Raw genomic sequence first — 20,790 nt, forward strand, 5'->3', positions numbered from 1 at the left:
GCCTGCAGCACGTCCTCTCTCCTGCATCTGCAGGGTAATGATTTTGCCAGTGTTGGCTTCGAGTTTGCCACGCGTTGTTCTGGGGAAGCAGGTCTGCCAGGGCATCGAACGTGCTCGATGCAGGAGTAAACTCAGCTTTTTTAATGCAGTTGTATCTACTGAGGAACCATTTATTGGGCAAATCTGGTTTAGGTCTGGCTCCTAATCCTACTCAGGTACTCGTTTAATACTGAGAGACACGAATTTGGTGGCACACTGTTCACAGCGGGCAGGATTCGATGGCTGTGTCTCCGCACAGTCAAGAATACTGTCTTAAAGTTTACAGTAACTCTTGTTCGCTAACGATGGGTCTTTCTTTTGGCTGCCCCCAGGTACCTGCATGCAGTGGCTAATCCAGGGCTGATTACCTTTACTGGTCCTTACTTAGATGTCGGAGGGGCAGGCTACGTCGTTACGATCAGTCACACAGTCCACTCTTCCAGGTAAATGGGGTTTTGAGGTTTGTGTCAGGCAAGAACTCCCTCAGTTACCGCGACGTGCTTTGGGTAGGAGAGGAGCAGGCTGGGTGACGCCTGCATGTGCAAGGACTGAAAACCAAAGCTGGTTTTGAAGTGCTGTTGGTGAAACGTTCTGTGACCTTGTGCAGACTCGGTGGAAACGGCGTATGGGAATCCTGTGACAAATCCGTGTGGTGTGAACAGGTTTATATTCTGTAGCTTTATCGATACACAAGTACAGCATGTAGAAGGAAGGTTGGTGGGTGAGAATGTGCTCCTGGAAGAACGTGAGATGAGATGTGTGCCAGACAAGGAGCTGGGAGAGGAGAGGGATCACTTCTGCTGGGGATGTGCTGGTACTCCCATACTTTTTCCATCAAAACAGCCAGTCGCTGAATTTCCTGCAGTTACTCACACTCATCCTTCTAAAGTTGTAATGTACCAGGGTGACGTTTGGGAGGGAACAAGAGGTGAAAGCAGATCTAGCTACCTGCGGATGGGGGTCAGTCCACAAGACTCTTTCAGTTAAAGCTCTGTCCCTGCTCCAGGAGTTGAGGGGCTCCTCGCCTGTGGTGTTTCGGTTCGGCACTTCTGGACAGGAACTTTCAGGAGCAAGAACAACTTGAGGAGAAGCCTGTAAACCTTCAACTGCCCTTGCAGGGTTGTGATCAGAGTGGAAATAGTGGCCCATGCCTTTGGGATCCAAAGCAGAAGGAACATCATAGCCATATAGGAAGAAGCATTTTCTTTATTGATTAGTCTTCTGTGGCTTAAAAGAAAGAAAGGGGAAATTCTAACATCTCCATTCAGAGCTGATCAAGAGAATCTCGGTGTTGCCGTTATTCCCAGCGCAGTTAATGATATTACCAGGAGAAGTGGAGTCGGTCTCTCTATGAACGTCTTGTCAGTAGTGGGGTGACCCTTTCCTCGAGGACCAGACTTCTGTTTCAGCTCCCTCCTGGCCAGGCCCCCAGCCCAAGGCTGAGGTTTGGTTTGAGGTGTAGGCACTTTAAAGGAGGTCACTTCATAGAATATGTACCAAACCTTTCTGTCATAAGCTCTCCCAAGTTTCAGAAATGCTAGTTCCTCGTTGAGTTCCCATACAGTCTCTTCCAAGACTGAGCAGTGACTCCAAGACCGCACCGGTACAAAGGGGACTTCTGACGTTGCGCTGGTAAATGCAGATGACAAAGCCAGCAGAGCTGGGGACGCTGCTTTCCTCCTCCCCTCCAAGACATCTCGGCTTTGTTGGGGATTTCCCTCCACGGGACATCTGCCTCTCTTTCTTTGGCAGGAGCATTATCAGGGCTGATACCCGAGTGGTGCTTCTCACAGAGGGATTTACTTCAGGGAAATAAGCACTTTTGCAAGAAGGGAAGTGCAGTTAATCAAAATTCTGATTTTTACCTCACACGCGATGGTTCAGTTAGCTTTAAGAACTTAAAGCTCGCGTGGGTTATTGGAACATGATTAAAGGATGGTTAAACAAAGTTTGGCAGATGTGAGTGTGATTCCTGGGTAAATATGACCTCTAAAGCTTAGAGTCACATGCGGTTATAATCCCCAAAGAGGTCTTGGTTGGGCTCAAAGAGGGGGCGGGGAGGAATCTGTGGAGCTAAGAGGCATCCTTGCGTTAGGAACTGCTGCCTGAGCTTAACTCACAGCATTCGTTTGTCTGGAATTGATGCTTAGCTCTCGTTCCCATTTTAGACATATCTTTCTTCTTTTTGGAGGCTGGGTAGAGGAGATTCATGCAAGAAGCTGTTTAATTCATCAAACCAAAAGGATTTAAGTCTTAAAAAAGAAGCTAAAATACTTAGGGCATTCCTAACAGCTTTTTGTCTGTTGGGAGAGAGCAGTAACTTCGTAGCTCGATGCCTCGTCACATCGTTCAGTGTGTCTGTGCTGCCTCACTGTCATCCCTCTTCCCGCTCCTTCTCCACCAACTGGGTAAGGTTAAAACCAAGTTTAATGCAGGGTTTTAGAATCCTTATTTATACATTGACAAATTGGATTGGGCTACATCTTCACTGTATCTCTTTAAAAGCAAACAAACTTCAGTCAGTAAACAGAGTTGGTTGTAGATGGGTATATATTTTCTTCATACCCACTATAAATCCCTATATATTTAAATCTTATTTATAGATACATACTTGTATATATTTATATGGACAGGGGCTTTCCCCCAGCCTCTACTTTGTGTAGTCCAGCCATGCCATTCTGTTATCTTCTTTTTCCAAGTGCTTTTGTCTCTATTTAGAAGAGTAAATTTTAAGAAGGAGCAAGTCAAACACATCTCCTTTGTCATCAGCGTAAAGCCCACGCAGTGCATTGTGTCAGGCCCCGTGACTTGAGGATGAGCTGATCCTTTTGTGTCCGTCACGGCTTGGACTGCCCGTGCCGTCTCAGTGCTGCAGGTAGTGATCTTTGAGGAGCGGGAGTGACGGGGATTCCCTGGCCCTTCGGGCCAGCCTCGCGCTGCTTCACACCACTGGATCGTATCAGCGTCTTCATGACCTGCCATAACAAATACTAGTTACTTTCCTATCTTATTATACCGGAAGGCTTTTGTTCCAGAACCTCGCTGATGCCCAGCAGGATTTGCGCCTTGGTTCAAGCCCATTGGTTCGGGAGGTCTTGAGTATCTGGGTGAAGGTGGGAATTGGGAAGTTTTGGGAAAATAACAACATAAATAGAATGTAATTTCTATTTGGAGCTCTCAGCATCCAGTCTCAGGCCCATGTCAAGACCGTGAGTCTGCCAGGAGGGCTCTTGCAGTAGCTTCCTGGACGGTGAGGAAGGTTAGAACGACACGACTGAGCACAAGTAGCGCTTTTTCACCGTTACAGAGCTGTAAGAAAATTCTCTTCCTTACCTCAGCCTGAGAGTGGTTGGTCAGTCTTTGATGGACTGGTTGCGAAGGCAGCTGTGCACATCCCACACCGGTGTGTAAAAACAGGAGCTGGGGCACGCCTTCGGTGCGGGCGAAATACTGCAGTCACGGCAGCGCTCCCTGCCACCCCCGGGGAGCATCTGGAGGCTCCTGGGTCTGCCCTTGCCCCAAACCTTGACGTTGAGGTTGCCCAGCCGTGGGGAAAGATACTGAATCTCTACATTTGTTAAGTGATGTGGTTTGAAGTGTCACTTGGCACCCCACAGGCAGCATCGGGTTAGCATGAATGACTCCCGTAGAATTCCTGCTCGCACGGATACCCACCTGTTAGCGGGGTGTGATTGGAAGCATTTCACACGCTGCTCGTTACCCAGCACCCACCCAGCACCCAGTTGCCTGGTGCAGAGTAGCCTCATTCCGGTCTGTGCCTTGGCCAGCTTTTTTGCCTGGCTGAAATCCACCGTCCGTCGCTCCTCCACGTCAGAACTTCAGGGGTGTAGCCAAATGCCTGCAGCAGCTTCCCAGAGGTGTAACGCGGGGGGCTGAGCGAAGAGGGGCAGTGCAGAACGTACCTCACCAAGGCGGTGGCGGGGATTGGGGTGGCAGAAGTGCAGGAGCTGCGTCCTGCGTTCACTTGTGCCAGTGGGGAATTTCTACGTCTCCTTCATGCTGCTGAATGCAGCGGGTATTAGACACCACCTGTCTACAGGCGGTGGGGGTGTATGGAGGAGTCGAGGGAGAGCAGCCCACGGGGAGAAGGGTCAGTTCTTGGGTGTCATCCAGCCCTGGCCTCTCCTGTCCCTCCACGTGCGGGTTGCATGAGGTGCAGTTGATGTGCAGAGGCTTTCAGATTTGCAGCAAGTAGGTAACGCCGCTCAGACACTCTTCTCTCTCTTCGGAGCTGCTGTAACTGTTCATTTAAACACAAGCAGGGAGAATTGAGCTTCAGTCTGGAGCTGTGGAATGGAGCTGGTCAGTTCTGTGCCAGGGAAGCCAGGCCCTTTTCAAGTAGGGAACTGAGTAATTAAAATGTTAATTATTAATAGAGCCATGAAAGCTTTCTTTCTCCTCTCTTCGCAGTGCACAGATGTCTTCGGGACATTCGGTGGCTGTAATGGGCATCGACTTCACCCTGCGATACTTCTACAAAGTCCTCATGGACCTGCTGCCAGTTTGCAACCAGGATGGAGGAAACAAAATCAGGTCAGCAGATCCTTCCAGGGGATCCTGTTACCCTCCTGTGTCTTCTCTCATTTCCACTGAAACGTGTGCTTGTCCTTCTCATGAAGAACGTGGCCAGTTTTTGTTACTCAAGATCAAAACATATCAGCTAAGCAAACAGTCTGCAGGAGTACGAAAGCGGAAGATAACAGATTATTTTTTTGGTGATATTTAGATTTTACTGAAATCCTGGGCAAAAAACCTCGTTCTTTATTAAATGAGCACACTTCCCATTCTCTTCGGTTGGTTTTCATTTTACCCATTTAGTTACTGTGAACATGTAAGAATGATGTGTTATCTCTAGTTAGTTCAACTGTGATTGTTAAAATACACTTTTGTTGTGTTTTTCTCAGAAATACGTAGCCCAGCACTAGTCAGAAGTTGCTTGATTTCATCTGGAGTATCTAATTTTGTGTGGACCCATGTGTGTCTTAATTCTGCCTCTTTCCTCTACCCTTTTTTGAACAATCGCATGGCGGGGGCGGGGCAGACTCTGGTTTGGATCTGGAGTAAGTTGGTAACGCGGTCTGGGCATTGTTGTTGTCTCTTTGTTTTTAAACTCTAAATTTGGGAAGGGAAGTGGTTTTCTCTCAACCTCCTCTTTTCTGGTTTGGTTTGGGTATTTTTTATATATTTTACGGTGTACTTTAAAAGAAAAATAAACCGGGATTTCTGGTTTGGCATTCCCTCCCCCCCAGTTACAAACTATTCATAACAAACGGGGTCGGATGCTTTATTCTGTTTCTACCCTCCCTAAACAAGGGATTTCAGTGAAACGCTTGGTTAGGCCGTTGCAGTGCAGAAGCCGGATCTGATGCTTACAGCCGCTGCGTAAATGCACACAGGTACTAACAGCCAGCTGACTCTCTGGCAGGCCTTTGGGGTTTTCTCATGTCTCTCCACTACGCTTTTTCTCTCTGCGGTCACGCTGGGCTAATCCCAAGCCTGCTCATTCTCCTGTTCCCTAGAGCATCTTTCAGGAAAAAGAGAAAACGCAACATCACGTGAATTCCTAATGCAAAACCCACACAGTTTGGGGCACTAAAAAATATCCACCTAAAAGTTTTCACGAAGCCTTTGTGTTCCTAAAGTCTTCAGTCCCATCTGTTCTGCGCCGATTCCTTTCAAGTATATCTGTGAGCCGACGTGGGCAGAGCTTTACGTTGCACGCTGCCATGGGAATCGCAGCCGGTAAAGCCGCCCGAGGTGTCCGTTGGCCCCAGGCAGGAGGTCGGGGCAGCAGCGCAGCTGCGGGGCCCGGGCAAAGCCCCACTGCGCCGGGGGATGTGGCTGCAACCCCGCTGAGCTCTTTGGGAGCACTGAGCGGCCGCATTAACCTCCTCCCGTCTCCCTTCTGCGGCCACCAGTTCTCTTGATCTTGGCGCAGGCTGTGCCGTCCCCGGAGCCGCTGGCTCCTCCGCCTTCCCCAGCGCGGCTGTCTGCAGCTATGGAAACGGGCGATGCCGCAAACGTCGCGGATTAGAACCTCGCGGGACACTGGTTTTTAGAAAGGGGCACAGATCCGACATCGTTCCCAAGATCACACGGGAAACTAATGGGAAGAGCTGAAAAGGGAGAGGAAAGGCTGAGAATGAAACAGGAGTGATTTATCTCCCCGTTAAAACGGAATTCTAAAGCGGGAGGTCATTAAGGAGAGTGTGAAGTCTCTCTTTAATTAGTAACGTAGTAGATGAATAAGCTGTTAAAGCTTTCCAAGCTCATTATGCTTCACTTATTGCTGGACCTTCCCCGAGCAGACAAGACAACGCGCCGATCCGCTTTCCTTGTTCCTAAGCGGTTCCGTTTCCAAGCCCGCGGTGGTCCAGGCTTGCTGTAGCAGTAACAGGTTTAAAAGCTTCAGGGAAATACCCGTCACGTGCTTTAAAGGCATCTTGCAGCGAAGTTGTTTAACGGCCCTGTTATTTGAATAAGCGGAAGCCTTTACAAATTCTTGCCCTAGCTGTAAATTTAAGGTGGTGTTTGAGGTCATGAGTCATTTCTGAAGCCCAGGAGGGCTAATGGGAAACTCTTCGCTCTGTTTGTTGTGGGCAGGTGCTTTATCATGGAGGACAGAGGGTACCTGGTAGCACACCCAACCCTCATCGACCCCAAAGGGCACGCACCCGTGGAGCAGCAGCACATTACGCACAAGGTCTGCCTCCTTTTTTCTTGGTTTTCTACCTTTTTGAATTGCGGAGGTGGCACGGGCTGCAGAGAAGCTGCTCTTTGTGTCTGCTTTCAAAGGCGTAAAATCCCTCGTTTTTCACCTAGGAGCCTTTGGTAGCAAACGACATCCTGAACCACCCGAACTTCGTCAAGAAAAACCTCTGCAACAGCTTCAGTGACAGAACCGTTCAGCGGTTTTATAAGTTCAATACCAGCTTAGTGGTGAGTGTGTCTTTCTGTTTTATTTTGCTTTTGAATGTACTTTGGTTGGGTTGGGTTTCTTTTGGTGGAAACGCAGACCCGTGCCAGGATCAGCAGACGAGGCTGGAAGCCAGCCCTCCCTGTGGGTTGGCCTCTGCTCACCCTCTCCAAGCGCAGTCGGCGATCGGGGCTGCACAGCCTGTGCTCGCAGGAGGAGTCAGTTGACATACGAGGGGTTATGGATGCGACCGCTGGGCCAACTGTGGTTGATGTCTGCAAAGTCTCATCCAGCATCGTGAAAATAAGTTCTCGGTCGTTGGGTGAGGAGTTTCCAGCAGTAGCTGGGATTTTTTGCTTTGGATTCTCTCCTGACCTCTGGCTTCCAACTCTAGCTAGTGTCACATCCTCCTGTGACACGGGCAGTAAAGGTCTCTAGTGACTGCTCTTTTAGCTGGGTGACCCAGTAAATGCAGTTACTGATGCAGCTGGCGTGAGCGTTTGCTGTGTTACATCTGTCAACCTGCAGCCTTTGGAGAGGAGGCCATGGAGATGCTCCGAGGGCTGGAGCCCCTCTGCCATGGGGACAGGCTGGGAGAGTTGGGGGGTTCAGCCTGGAGAAGGGAAGGCTCCGGGGAGACCTTAGAGCCCCTTCCAGTCCTGGTGGGGGGCCAACAAGGAAGCTGGGTAGGACTTTTTACAGGGGCAGGGAGTGACAGAACAAGGGGTAATGGGTTTAAACGGGAAGAGGGAGATTGAGATGGGACATCAGGAAGGAATTTTTCCCAGAGAGGGTGGGGAGACACTGGGACAGGTTGCCCAGAGAAGCTGTGGATGCCCCATCCCTGGAAGTGTCCAAGGCCAGGCTGGATGAGGCTTGGAGCAACGTGGTCTAGTGGAAGGTGTCCCTGCCCATGGCAGGGGGTGGCACTGGGTGGGCTTTAAGGTCCCTTCCAATCCAAACCATGCTGGGATTCTATGAGATTTGAACACTCTGCGGTCCCCGCAGGACGTCACTGAGCATCCTCCTGTGCAGAGGGGTCTGTGCCAGGGGCTGCCGTCTCGCTGCACTCTGAATGCCGATTGCAGCGCCCCAGGTCACTGCAGAATTACTCAGAAGATGTTAAGCTCTGTGCGAGAAGCTGCTCTTTAAGTAACACTTTCCAGTTGTTACCGGAAGGAGAAGGTGGGAGATGAGAGTCACAAAAGCTGTGTCAGAATACACTGATTTATGTCAGGTAGGCTTAAACGTTTTGCCCGCACTCGAAATGCAAACCAGAGAACGTATTACTGTAGAGGAGATTGTACAGGATGGAGCAAAAACTTAAGGTTGTGGCAGCAGACGGGAATCGGGAAGAAGTCTGCCTCCCAAACAGATGGGCTGTAGGGTGCCGCGGTGTGTTTTGTTGGAGTACACGTGCCCGGAAGTTTTCAACAAGCCGTGGTGGGGCCTCCCGATCAGAAGGGAGCCCCATACGGAGCTCCCCGGAGGCTGGCACAGCGGGGTGGTGGGTGAGCAATGCGAAGGAGTGAAGTGTCACCTGCTGTCGGTGGGTATCCACTCAGCGCTGCTGCCTTACGGTTACCAGCGAAGCCTATTTTTTTCTATCTTCAGCAAAGTCTTTCCACCCAGCGCAGTTTTATCACCCTCTTGTCTGCGAAGGGCGCACTCCAGTGAACGTTCCCTCAGCTCCCTCAAACAGCAGGTCTCTTGCGACTCCGCTGACACTCTTGGTTTTCTTCCCAGGGCGATCTGACGAACCTCGTGCACGGCAGTCACTGCTCCAAGTATAGGCTGACGAGAATCCCGGGCACCAACGCCTTCGTGGGCATCGTCAACGAGACCTGCGATTCCCTCGCCTTCTGTGCCTGCAGTATGGTAGACAGGCTCTGCCTCAACTGCCACAGGTGAGCAGGGGATCGGAAGTGAACAGCCTGGGCCGGGCATTCACTTCTTCCCTCTGGGCTCGGGGTTTGTAAAAACACGTTTAGTTTATAAGCCAAATGAGAACCTACAGTGCAAAGCTGAGGTGAAACCAGAATCGTTCACCTGCGCTGTTTGTAGGAGGCGTGTGATGTAGCTTGCCTCTGACCCTTTGCTGTCGGCCTATCAAGACACGGGTGGTTTGTTCCTGACACGTTTGGGTAGATAACCTTGTTTTATCCATCACGACAGATGCAGTTTCTCAGGAGCCCGTATCTGGGCGTCAGGCTAATTGTTCTGGCACATTAATGCCCACGATTTTATGTGGACTGACGTAGTTTTTCATTGAGGGGATCCTGGCCTTGCAGGACATCCCACCTACACCAGCATCCCTACGTGCTTGTGGCACTGCAGAAAGCATCCTCACCTCTGGATGTGAGACTCCCCCGGGGGTTGTCTGCTTTTCAAACTTCAGGGGGTGGGTAGCAGATCAGAGAGGCTCCGTTACGACATTGTCCTCAGCCCTGGTGCAGAACAGACGATCCCTGTGTTTCTGAGGGAAGGAGAAAGGTTCCTGAGCAGCCGTTTCCAGGGTGAGCTGCTGTCAGGGAGCTGCGCTGCGGGGATAAAAGCACAGCGCCAGGCCTGATGCGTTTTCTGCGTGTTTTCTGCCCCTGCAGAATGGAGCAGAACGAATGTGAGTGCCCGTGCGAGTGCCCGCTGGAGGTAAATGAATGTACCGGCCATCTCACCAACGCCGAAAGCAGGTGAGAACGGACGGAAGTTGGTTAGCAAAACGGTTTGTTTGCTCAGGCCAGCTCACTGGGCATACAGGACAGAACAGACGGTGCTTGTGGTATAATTCTCAGGTAAAATTATGGTTTTCACCGACTGTGCTTTGGCTGCTTTTCTAACACAAGGCTTTCCTTTTGGCCCCACTCCAGGAATCCGAGTTGTGAAGTCCATCAGGAGCCGATGACTTTCACGGCAATCGATCCCAGCCTGCAGGACGCGCTCCCGCAGTGCATCAACACGCAGTGCAATCAGAGGACGGAGAGCGGGTGAGGTGGCCTTCTCCATCCCTCAGAACACACCCTGTTCCTGAAACAGTGAAGTGAACATAGCTCTTCCTGACATGTTTTAGAAAGGAAAAAAAAAGGGAAGCGTGATGCCAGAAGGAGGTGTTTCAGCACACTCCAGTGATGGCTGCAGCGCAGAAATGGGAGAGCGCGGTATTCCCGTTGGAGTCGCATCACACCGTTAACAGCAGACAGATGGCTTTCCCGACACACTTTGTAACGCTGAGAACCGGGGGCTGTGCCAGTGGCAGATGTGCTGCTGAACAGCCAAGGGGCCGTGCTGCGGTTTGTCTGCCTCCTGGAGGAAGGTGTGGACAGCAGCGTTCCCAGAAAGCGAACCGTGCTTTTGCGGCGGTGACTGCGGAGCACATCCGAGATGGTAGCTGCCCGTCAGCTTCCACCTTCCCACTTCTCTGTTCCACTCCTGGCATTACATAGGGAAGCTTGAGGGCCTGTTTGTTTTTTGCTAGTTCTGAGCCGTCTCCAGGGAACGGGGATGGCTAGAACACTGTGCTCCGACCAGACTTTCCAAATCCTTTCTTCCATCTTCCAGAGGATTACAGAAAAAGGGCGGAACCGTAGTCAGACTTCACCAGGCTGAGCAATGTCTTCTTGGAGGAGTTACAAGTAGAAAGTTCCCCCTTTGCTCAGGCCGAGTGATGGAGGAAAAATCCCAAAGCAAACAGACTGGGAAGAGGCAGCTGCCCTGTATAACTTCTGTGTGGTACCTGGGCATTTTCAAGAGAAGGCTTTTGTGCCCAAACGTTACGTCTGTGAGGGTTTACGGGTGATTTTGGCCTCCCTCTGTGTCACGACTCTCAAATAGACTGAGCTGTGCCAAGCAAGAAGTGTTGAACTTGAAAGGAAACGTGGTCTTGTCTGGTTTTTAATTTCCAGGGAGTGCTTTGGAGTGTTGGACTGCGAGTGGTGTATGGTGGACAGCGATGGGAAGACCCATCTGGATAAGTCCTATTGTGCCCCTCAGAAGGAATGCTTCGGTGGCATTGTGGGAGCGAAGAGCCCGTACGTGGATGACTTGGGAGCAATAGGTAACTCCGCCGTTCTGAGCAGATGCTGCACTAACTGCGTTCACTCAGTGCACTTCCCGTGTCCGAGCATCCTTCGCGTAACATACTCATCTCTTATGCTAGTGGTAAATTAGCATAAACAGCGCATCGAGCAGTAAAAAAGTAGCGTCAGGCCTGTTGTGGGTGTTGCATTTTCAGAAATACTGATGTGTGGCTATACACTCCTGTCTTCAAGATGCACCTTCTCTGAAAGTCTCCTGTTTGAAGGGTGCTGTCCTGCGTGTGCGCGGTTGAGCACTTGAAACCCTCCGAGATCTTCTCCCCAGAGATGTTGATTTAAACTTTTCTGCAGAGCATTTATGGTTTGTTCCCTCTCTTTTGTCCCTTTTGATTTAGGAGACGAGGTAATCACTCTGAACATGATCAAAAGTGCACCAGTCGGCCCAGTGGCTGGAGGCATTATGGGCTGCATCATGGTGCTTGTCCTGGCAGTGTACGCGTATCGCCACCAGATACACCGGAGGAGTCACCAGCACATGTCACCTTTGGCTGCCCAGGGTGAGCTGATGACGCTTGGGAGCGGAATAGTGGGTGGGGATTAAAGAAACCACAAACAAACAACAAAACCAAACCAAAATCCAAAACCTCTTCCCTTGGTTTTGTTTCAGTGCTTCACCCCATTTATTTCCCTTTTGCCCACCCAGTCTGGAGTCGGCCAGGGTGCTAGTGCATTGCTGCCCTCTCCTGGGTGCAGCCAGCCCTGCTGCCGCCCGAGGAGCCTCTGCCCTAAAACCTTGACGAGCGGTTCTTGTCAGGAAGCTGAAGTTTGGCCGTTTCTAGAGCTAAAACGATAAGCCCAGCGTAACAGCATTCTGGCCCTTGCCATAGCACGCTGACCGCGTGTTTGTTTCTGCACGAGTGTGGTGCTTTGGGGTGCTCTGCCCACCCTTTCTGCTTGGGCTGCTCCAGGATGTGTCTTTTTTCACTTGTGTTCCCAGCTCCTGGTCCCTGTTATGTTTGTGGGATTTCTCTACATAGCTAACATCGCTGAGGTCCGGGGGACAAAACTGTTGGGGAGAAAGGATACTGGTACCAGTGGGATCAGGGCTCGTTACCTCTATATTGTGTTATACCCTGGCTCGAATTTGAATCCGTGTGCTTTCTTCAAAACTTGAAGGCCTGTTCCTGTCAGGGATGTGGGGTGTGTCGTTTTCCCAGGATCCCTACTCCCACCTGTCTCGGAAAAAGAAGAGCACACCAAGCTCAGGCTGCATTTCTTCACACAGTCACGCAAAGTGCTTCCGCTGTACGACCAGGGGGACAGCCCTTAGTAAGATGATCCAAAATTTTTCTCTTAACAGTTGCATTTTTCTGTTTGTAATGGTGTGTAGAAATGTCAGTGCGTATGTCGAACCTGGAAAATGATAGGGACGAGAGAGACGACGACAGCCATGAAGACAGGGGAATCAGTAAGTACCAAATCACTGCTGTAAAAAATGTGTTAGATTAAATGAGTCATTTGTTTTCCTGAGACATGAGTTAAAAATACGTGAGGAAGCCCTGTGCTGATGAGTGGTAGAAAAGGACAGAACAGGGTTTTAACTTAAACTGTAACTTCTAGTGCACCTTTAGTCTCATGCTGAAAAACTACATTTTTCACTTCTGTAAAAGATGGATCTCTGTTCTGTGTGGAGGAGGTTTGCCCCTTATGCCCCCCCATCATGACCACTCCCAGAAATAGCTCTGATGGGCTCTGATTGCAATTGTGACAGTACAGGGTATGGAAAACTCCTACCCTGGTTCAGCCTTGGAACGCGGAGGCCAAGCCTGGCACGTACATTCTCCAAATGTGGCAGTAAACCTTCTCTGCGCTGGTTTGGATGCTGGTGCTTCTTTACCATTCAGTAAAACCGTGCTTTGGATATGCTGCTGGGGTAAGATGAGCCGGAGCACCCTCCAGGGTCAGATCAGCCCTGTCTCTGGGCCCTCTCTAGAGCAGTACCCAAGCTGAAACTGTGTCAGCACTCAGGTGGAAAACGAAGCGTGTCTGAGTTTCACGGCCTGCATCCATTGCTGCTCCGAGTCCTTTTTAGTTTCACTTTGAGCTGGCTGTCAGTGCTGCCACAGGTTCTTTAGCATTGGCACAGCAGTTCTCTAACATCCAAGCAGATAGGGTGAACGAGTTTGACTGGATCTTGATCTGTTCCACATTTAAACACCATCTCCTTGCTCCTACTCCCCTGTCACTTGACAGTCTTAAAAGCAGTAGTATTTGAGAAGAATTCGTTTGCAGAAAGTCGGTTCCCCTGCACCTGATTTGTCCCACTGATACAGTTCAGTAAAAGCGCTTCCTTTAAGACCTGTTCTTTGTCTCTCCCAGTTAGTAACACCCGGTTTATAGCAGCGGTAATAGAGCGGCACGCCCACAGCCCCGAACGCAGACGCCGGTACTGGGGGCGATCGGGAACGGAGAGTGACCACGGTAAGACCTCGAATCGCTGCCCTGGCCCCAGGTTCACGGTTGCGGTTGCTCGGTTTCCTTCCGATGCCTGGCACATTGCAGCTAAAGCTGCCCAAACCAAAGCAAACCCCCATGCTCCTTACTGCTTCACGGTTCGAGTTCTGACGCCCCACAGCAGACGATACTGCCCAGCGCGGGAGCTGGTTGTGCAGAGCCAGAGCGGAGCAGCAGCTAAATGCCCTGCTCCCCCTGCCAGCGTGTGGGTTCTGCCAGCTTCACTGGGTGACCAGAATTCAGGCCAGCAGGAACGGTGCTACGTACGCCAACCCGAACAGTCCAGGTGTTGCATTGAGATGATGGACCTCTCCTGCTTGCGGAGAGAAAGCAAACCCCTTGCAATCAGATCGGCATCTCTGCTGCTCCGCTCTTTGACAGGACGTGCGCATCATTCCTAAAAGTCTGCCAACATGTGCTGGACACCTGCATCTGCTGGGGTAAAGGCAGCGAGGATTCAGAGACCGATGTGTTGGCGCCTCCTTAGCCTTTCTGTTGGACATTCGGTCCGTACCGTCACCGCAGAGGACGTCTGATGTCACTTTTAAGCAAATAACGGTCAGCGTTAACTGAGTACGTGTGTAGCAGCGAAGGGTGTTCAGCCACGTGTGTCTGCCGCAGCCCGCGCTTCAGCCCTACTTAGGTTCAGGGCATTTCGATACGTCTCTCGTGCCCCGAGACAAAGTCGTCGTAAACCGTGAAAGCTGTGAGGAGGGTGTCATGCTGCTGACTCACGAGAAGGCTTCATATAAATGAAGAGGAGGGTTAGACAAGGCAATCTGCCACGATGTCAGCTCTACCCGTGTGCCGGAGTGGCTGGGTAGGTTACGGCAGACCCGTTAAAGTATTAAGACAGTGGCTGCACTAATGGAATTGCTGAGGGACAGGAAATCCGAAGGCCAAAGCCGTGGATCGTGGATGAACAGATGTCTGAGAGACAATCTTGCTCCGGGAGGAATTACCCTGGATTTGGGGCCAGATCACCTGTGCTGAGGCAGATCTGCTAGACTAACGTTTCTTGTAGCCCAAGCAAATCCGTCCCATCTTTCTGGGCAACACGTCAGGGCTAGCGGGGTAACTGTCTACCTATTTCTGAAATGCGCCCTGCTATTTTTAGTGCTATTTTTAGTTTCTGTAATTCCATCTTCAAAGGGCTGCCCAGGCTTCTTCCCCAATTCCTCCCTGCCAGCTAGAAACTGTCACTCTCACCACGGGAAGTGAGAACCAGCTCTGGTGCTTACCCTGGCATTTTTAACACACCTCTGTTAGGTGTCTCAAGCTGAAAACCTGACCGAGGTGCTCAGAAGCTGTCGTGGGTTTCCAGCTCTTACCCAAAGTTTTCTGAGAAGGATCATGTTTCTCAGTAAAGCAAGGTCTTTTTCCTTTGGATTTTTGTTGGTGTTTTTGCATTTAGAAATACTGAGGAGGTTTTGTTCGCACTGCAAACTGGGTTTGAGGGGTAACAGCTGGTTTCAGTGGTAAACCCAAATCTCAGAGTAACTACTAGCACCTGCTGCAAGAGAAAGGGACAGAAAATCTCCGAGGGACCCGCCACGGGACAGCTTCCTCGCTGAGAAAGCACGATGGTGTCTCAGCAGGGTTAGCTGTTAGCGAGCCTTCCGCTGACATCATTTCCTGAGGATATCCCTGTGACTGCAGTGTCTTGTTACTCCTGGAGGGCTGATCCACTGGTTTTGTAACTTCCTGGGCTCCAGTAGTGGATGTTTTAGCCAAAGGAGACCCACGAGTTAATCGTCGGGGCTGCCTGGCTGAACAGACCTGCTGCGCGAAGCACTTCCCGTGGAATTCAGCGCGACTGCCTGGGACTCGGCAGCGCTAAACACGCATGCTTGGTTTTTGCAAATAGACCCTCCCAGGTGGGTGAACCGTGACACAGGTGAAAGGAACTCTCTTCCTTTCAAAAATACAATACTGGGATTGTACAAAGTGATGGGAAGAACCTTTGCTGATCCTGATGCAGTAGCTGGCGATCCTTCCCAGGGAAGATGCAGCTTGACAGGAACAGAGGTAACGGATCCCACCTGTTCCTTGTCTGTTTTTGAAAATCCAAGTAATACCTTAACAGGTGCCACCCCCAAAAAGCTCTGTGATGTTTGGGTTTTGACATCAGTGCTGGCAATTCTGCTGTAACAGACTGTTGAAGGCACGGTTGGGTTTCACCGTTCAGGGTGGCACAGAGCACAGGTCCCCAAAGTTCACAAGCACAGACGGTGACTGAGAAAGGGATCTGCTGTGAACGTAGAGGAGAGGATGGTTTGAGCTTCTGATTTTCTATTAGTTAAAGAAAATGAATTGTTTTATTGTTTCTAAAGCACTGACGGTGTCTGGTTCCATGAAGGATGCCGCAGTCAGCACCGTGGAATATTGACCTTTTAGTCTTGCTCTTCTCAGTCTTGCTGGTTTATTTTCTAGGCTACAGCACTATGAGTCCTCAGGAAGACAGTGAAAACCCGCCATGCAATAACGACCCGTTGTCGGCTGGCGTTGATGTTGGAAACCACGATGAAGACTTGGACCTGGACACTCCCCCTCAAACGGCCGCCCTGCTGAGTCACAAGTTCCACCACTACCGGCTGCACCACCCGACTCTCCACCACAGCCACCACTTACAGGCCGCAGTCACGGTACACACTGTGGATGCAGAATGCTAATGACCGGCCACAAAAGCAACGTGACTTGCGAACAGCGATCCACGCAGCGACGGGCAGCTTTGCTTCTGTGCTTCTCACCAGGAACGATTTCGCTTCCGGAGCAGACTGGTTAGGCATAAGAGCTTTACATCCTTATAAATGTAAGGTTGGCTGCGGAACGGAAGGGAAACGCGCCTGACGAATGGACCTGCCATAACGTTTAATGAAACGGAGCAGGAGGCACGTTAGACCTCCGAAAGAGGGACGCGAGTTTACACAGCAGCTGACGCTATGGAAGCCCTGTTACGCTGAGCCAAGAGGAGAGCGCGAGCTTCCAGGCGCCAGAGATGGCTTGGTTTCCTTAACTGGAAGAGCAGAGATCCGTGCAGCTGAAGAGGAAAGACGTGCCAGACAGAGGTGGGGCGGGGGGAAGGCGGCTGCTTGCTCTGCGGTTTGTTTCGCGCGTAGGAAGGTCGCTGCCCCGACAATTGCTGCGTGGAACCCGGGACAATGCATCTCAAGATTTTTAAGTAAAGGATTATTTTTCTACTATTTATTGAACTTGCAACTCGGGGGGGAGGGAGGGGAGAAAACATGTTAGCAATTCTCGACAACTGCCACATACGTTCTGTGATGGTGAAGTGGTTCTTCCCAGGAAGACATCTGTTTCTTATTAGCTGATGCTCATCCGCTGCCCCGCTCTGCAAAAGGGAAAATGAAGAAGTCCTTTCTGACGTGTTTACATTAGGAACGCTTTCTTTTCCACAACTGTTTTCTGTAAATACTACGACCTGATTTATATGACAGTATTTTCTTCCTAGTTGCAGAGGAGAAATCCTGTAGTCCATTACGAAAATCGTGAGAATTCTGCCCATAAACCTCTCCACCTTTACCCCTTCGAGCATCCTTACAGGTTTCCTGTGTGGAAATAATAACGAATTGATTTAGCATTAGTTGCCAGATAATTCCAAATGAAACCTGTGCCATTCTTCCGTTTCCTTAGGCCACTGTCAGGATCAGAAGTAGGGAGAAACCAGTGTTTTGTAAAATTGGGTTACTGTGGAAGGTATCTACGCGACATCAGAATTCTGAGCTGCTGCTGTTTGTCTGGAATTTAACATGGCTTGGTAATTCAGAGAAAGATTAATCAATCTCTCTACAGCACAGAGCATCGTAATTATGAATTAGTTTGAAATCACAGTGTTGTATTTTAGGTTCACATTTTGTGATTACGATATTAAAACATTCTTGCACTGTGCATACGGTAAACATCCATTTATATGTAGGTTTTTTTAAAAAGATCACTTGTTTTAATTAATATGGTACTTAATGCTGTATTATGTAAAAAAATCAGTTCTTAAACAGTACAGTAAAATAATTATGTGTGATACCAGGATACCCCTTTATACTATGTATAAAATTAAAATCTAGTGAAATAAACTGTATATAAAGTATAGTTCCGTGGATACTGGCTGGATGGAAGTTGCTCCATCTCAATTTCCTTTAATTTGTGCTGTAACAGGACTTACAACAGGTCAGGTTCTTGGACTTGCTGTTGTGCTGTCCCGGTGCAGGGCTGGGGTGTGGTTCTTGCGGAGCAGACAGCTGTAGAAATCCGTTACACACGGCTTTGTGTTCTCAGAGAGCTGCATCCGATGTCCTGGGACAGTTTGTGTGTCAGTCTGTGAACCCGACTTGCTAGGTTTTCTAATTTTGGGTCCAAAATAAGGCTGGTCGTTGGGTAAAGGGCAATCCGGCCATTTGGTCGGGTTTGCCTTCAGAAGAAAATGCCTTATTTTAGTATTACTGCTAGACCAGAGAGCAGCACACCCAGCCACGAAGCAGGATTTTTAAGCATGAAGGGAGAATCACTTCCAGCGTGGAAACTGCCCAACTCTGGAAGATTTAATAATGTTTTGTGCAAAACCTCAGACAAGACGCTCTTTCCTTTCCTAGGCCTGTAGAACTCAGAAAGGTGTTCTCGCTACAGGTCAGAGGTAAATCAGATTTGGTGCTAGCTCGGACTTTTTCTGCTCAAACCTGTGTGTAACACAGCAGCGGAAATTCAGCCAAAAGCAAAAGTGTCTCTGGAAGCGACTGAGGTGTAAAGCAGAACTGTCACTGTATTTTGCCCATCTGCGCACACGTGAAGGCATCTTGCTGCTCAGTAGTTCTTGATCTTGAGCATCTGCTCCCCGACTGTAGGTTTCGTTACGCAAAGCAGCATTAGAAATAGTTCCCTTGCATACGAAATAACATCAATAGAAGGCAAGAAAAGCGCACCTTTGGCTTGGTCCGCACTTGCCTGCCTGCGCTGGGGCTGACGTTCATTTACCAGGTAAGGCTACACAGCACGTTGTAGTGAGCAGCACGTCGTTAAGTCCAGCCCTAATTAAACTGCGGTGTTAAACTCTGGTTGTAGGTATACACTGAATAACCCACACTGGCATATTCCCTACTACTTTTTTACAGTGGGAGAAACCATTTTTGTTCAAGGTGTATCGGGAGGAGATGGGAATAAGCACGTGTTGTGAAATGCAATAATGTTAATTGCTTTCTGACTACACCTCTGTTTCAGATTGACTGGTTGTTGTTAAAGCCACCTGCCAGGCAGAGAGTGCCTGCAGTGTTCTCTGTTGCAGCCCTGCCACACGCGCGTGTGACGCTCCTCTCGGAACAGCTCTGAGGAAGTCAGAGCAGCCAAACCCCCGCGCTTTGACTTTTAAAAGCTTTTACCTTTAAAAGCTTTTGTAGAGCTGCCCCTCGCTGCTGCTTCAGCACTTTGCTTCTAGGACGGACAAGCTGTTCTTGATGCGTGGGGTCCCGACAACCTTGCTTGTGCCTGAAGTCAGGAGAAGGGCCAAAACTCGTGCTACTACGGAACAACTAAGGGGAAAACACAGCTCTAGAGGTGTGCCAAATCCCAAGTTCAGATGCTGACAGCTAACCTTGTCCGAGCAGGAATAAATGTAGCGCAGGTGAGGATACTATTGTGCCTTGAAAACCAAAGCTGATAAATACAGGAGGGAACATGGATGTAGTTGAGGTTTCTAAGGAGCTGCATGATAGCTCTTCCGTTTTTATTGCGCAGGATGCTGCCGTGGCTTCCCTCCCCGGTATTTTACTGTGTTGAGGGAGGAGCGAGCTGATGAAGGCAGCAGTTAACTGCCTGACTCGGCCTCGCACCCCGCACCCTCCCTCCCTCCACCTGGTAGAATTTGCAGCCATTAATTTTCACTTGTTTCACGTGTGAATTTCCTGTAGGTTTTCTTTCATTCATCCAGAAGTTGGTTTGAAATGATAGTGAGTTGCCTTTGTGTTCGCTAGTGTTAAACTGACTTTGTGCTTGCAGCATTTCAGCACTCGGAAGCAAATTAACTTTTCCTGTCTGTGACAAGCAGGTCCTCCATCCACGTAACCAGCTGGCCTGCCCGGAGGTAGAAGCTGTTTTGTGTTTGGAATATACTGCTTGGAAGTGAATTGAGATGATTTTTCAATTTGTTTACGCTATCGCCTTGATAACAAATGTGATTTGGAAAGGAGAGTATGTTACAATCTGCCCGTGAACATTTTATAAGGCCACATAAGCCATGAAATACTATCTTTACTCTCGCCCTTGGCAATGACAGAAGACGGATGTGAATTCATGGGATGTTCACGTGTGCAGCAGTAGTTGTGACTATAACTGGTCAAAACGAGGTCTCCGGCTCTCAAAGGCTTTTTTCTGTAAAGTGACCCAGAGCTGGTGATGAGGATAGAAAGTAGATGTGTGTGAGTGCAAATTACAGGAGTAAGCGGGCAGCAAATATGGAAAAGGGCGGGAAATAGGACGCAGAAGTCCTCAGTCAAGGTAGGAGAGTGCAGGTAATCCCAAAGGCTGTGTGCAGGTGCAGGGATTGATGTGCAGCGTTCCTAGCTCTTAGCTACCCTTTCACTTGTTTTTAAAAGAGAAGCTGGCCGGGATCTTCAGAGGAGCCTGCACAAGGCTTTCAGGGGTGTTTGGAATATTCACTCCGACAGCAGTTAATTGTGTAACTTGGGGTGTTTTGCTGTACAATCTCCTCTCTGCCATGGACTCTCACTACAAATAAGTGCCACAGAGTGTTTCATAGCACTTGTGCGTGATGAGGGGTAATTATTTTCTCTACTTTATGTGCTCTGAACTGAGTCACGGAAGGACCTTGGCCCAGAAAGGCTTGCATTTCCGAAGCCAAGGCCACAGTGGAATTTAGACACTCGAGTCCAAGAGTGAAGTCCTCCAGCCCTTGCCTTGTTAGTGAAGTGCCAAGCAGAACCGGCGTCTTTGCCAGCGCGTGCGCAGAAACGCTGCCGGTTCTCTCTGTAGGAAAGCCTGATGCTTCCCTGCCTCGGCACCGCCTGTACCGCTGATCTGGACCCTGCTTTTTGAGGCTGGGGTATGCAGGGCCTCCCTCTGGGAACCCCGAGGAGCCTGAGCTGGCAGAAATCCAGAGCAGCTCTAACACCGCGTTTTTACAGGAGTTCCTGAGGTGACTTTGCGTGGCAGCCCGCACTGGCACATGCACATACTGGTTGTCTGCACAGGTCCAGGCAAAGCTTAATCACGTCTGCCTCTCCTGTAAACTTCCAGTGAGATTTT

At 49.9% G+C, this 20,790-nt stretch overlaps 1 protein-coding gene across 1 annotated transcript in view; it reads left to right on the forward strand.

The window, feature by feature from the left end:
* Positions 1–16,429, forward strand: part of CACHD1 (cache domain containing 1) — a 35,865-nt gene extending 19,436 nt beyond the window's left edge. The window contains exons 12-23 of the mRNA XM_010147483.1: positions 372–482; positions 4,471–4,593; positions 6,664–6,763; positions 6,883–6,999; positions 8,723–8,883; positions 9,580–9,666; positions 9,844–9,960; positions 10,876–11,027; positions 11,403–11,564; positions 12,398–12,475; positions 13,387–13,488; positions 15,955–16,429. Coding sequence (XP_010145785.1) covers positions 372–482; positions 4,471–4,593; positions 6,664–6,763; positions 6,883–6,999; positions 8,723–8,883; positions 9,580–9,666; positions 9,844–9,960; positions 10,876–11,027; positions 11,403–11,564; positions 12,398–12,475; positions 13,387–13,488; positions 15,955–16,193 — 1,549 coding nt within the window. The 3' untranslated portion in view covers positions 16,194–16,429. The remainder of the gene's footprint in view (positions 1–371; positions 483–4,470; positions 4,594–6,663; positions 6,764–6,882; positions 7,000–8,722; positions 8,884–9,579; positions 9,667–9,843; positions 9,961–10,875; positions 11,028–11,402; positions 11,565–12,397; positions 12,476–13,386; positions 13,489–15,954) is intronic.
* The last annotated feature ends 4,361 nt before the right edge of the window (positions 16,430–20,790 follow it).

This window comes from Eurypyga helias, unplaced genomic scaffold (genome assembly GCF_000690775.1).
Source record: "Eurypyga helias isolate BGI_N326 unplaced genomic scaffold, ASM69077v1 scaffold672, whole genome shotgun sequence".
NCBI lineage: Eukaryota > Metazoa > Chordata > Aves > Eurypygiformes > Eurypygidae > Eurypyga > Eurypyga helias.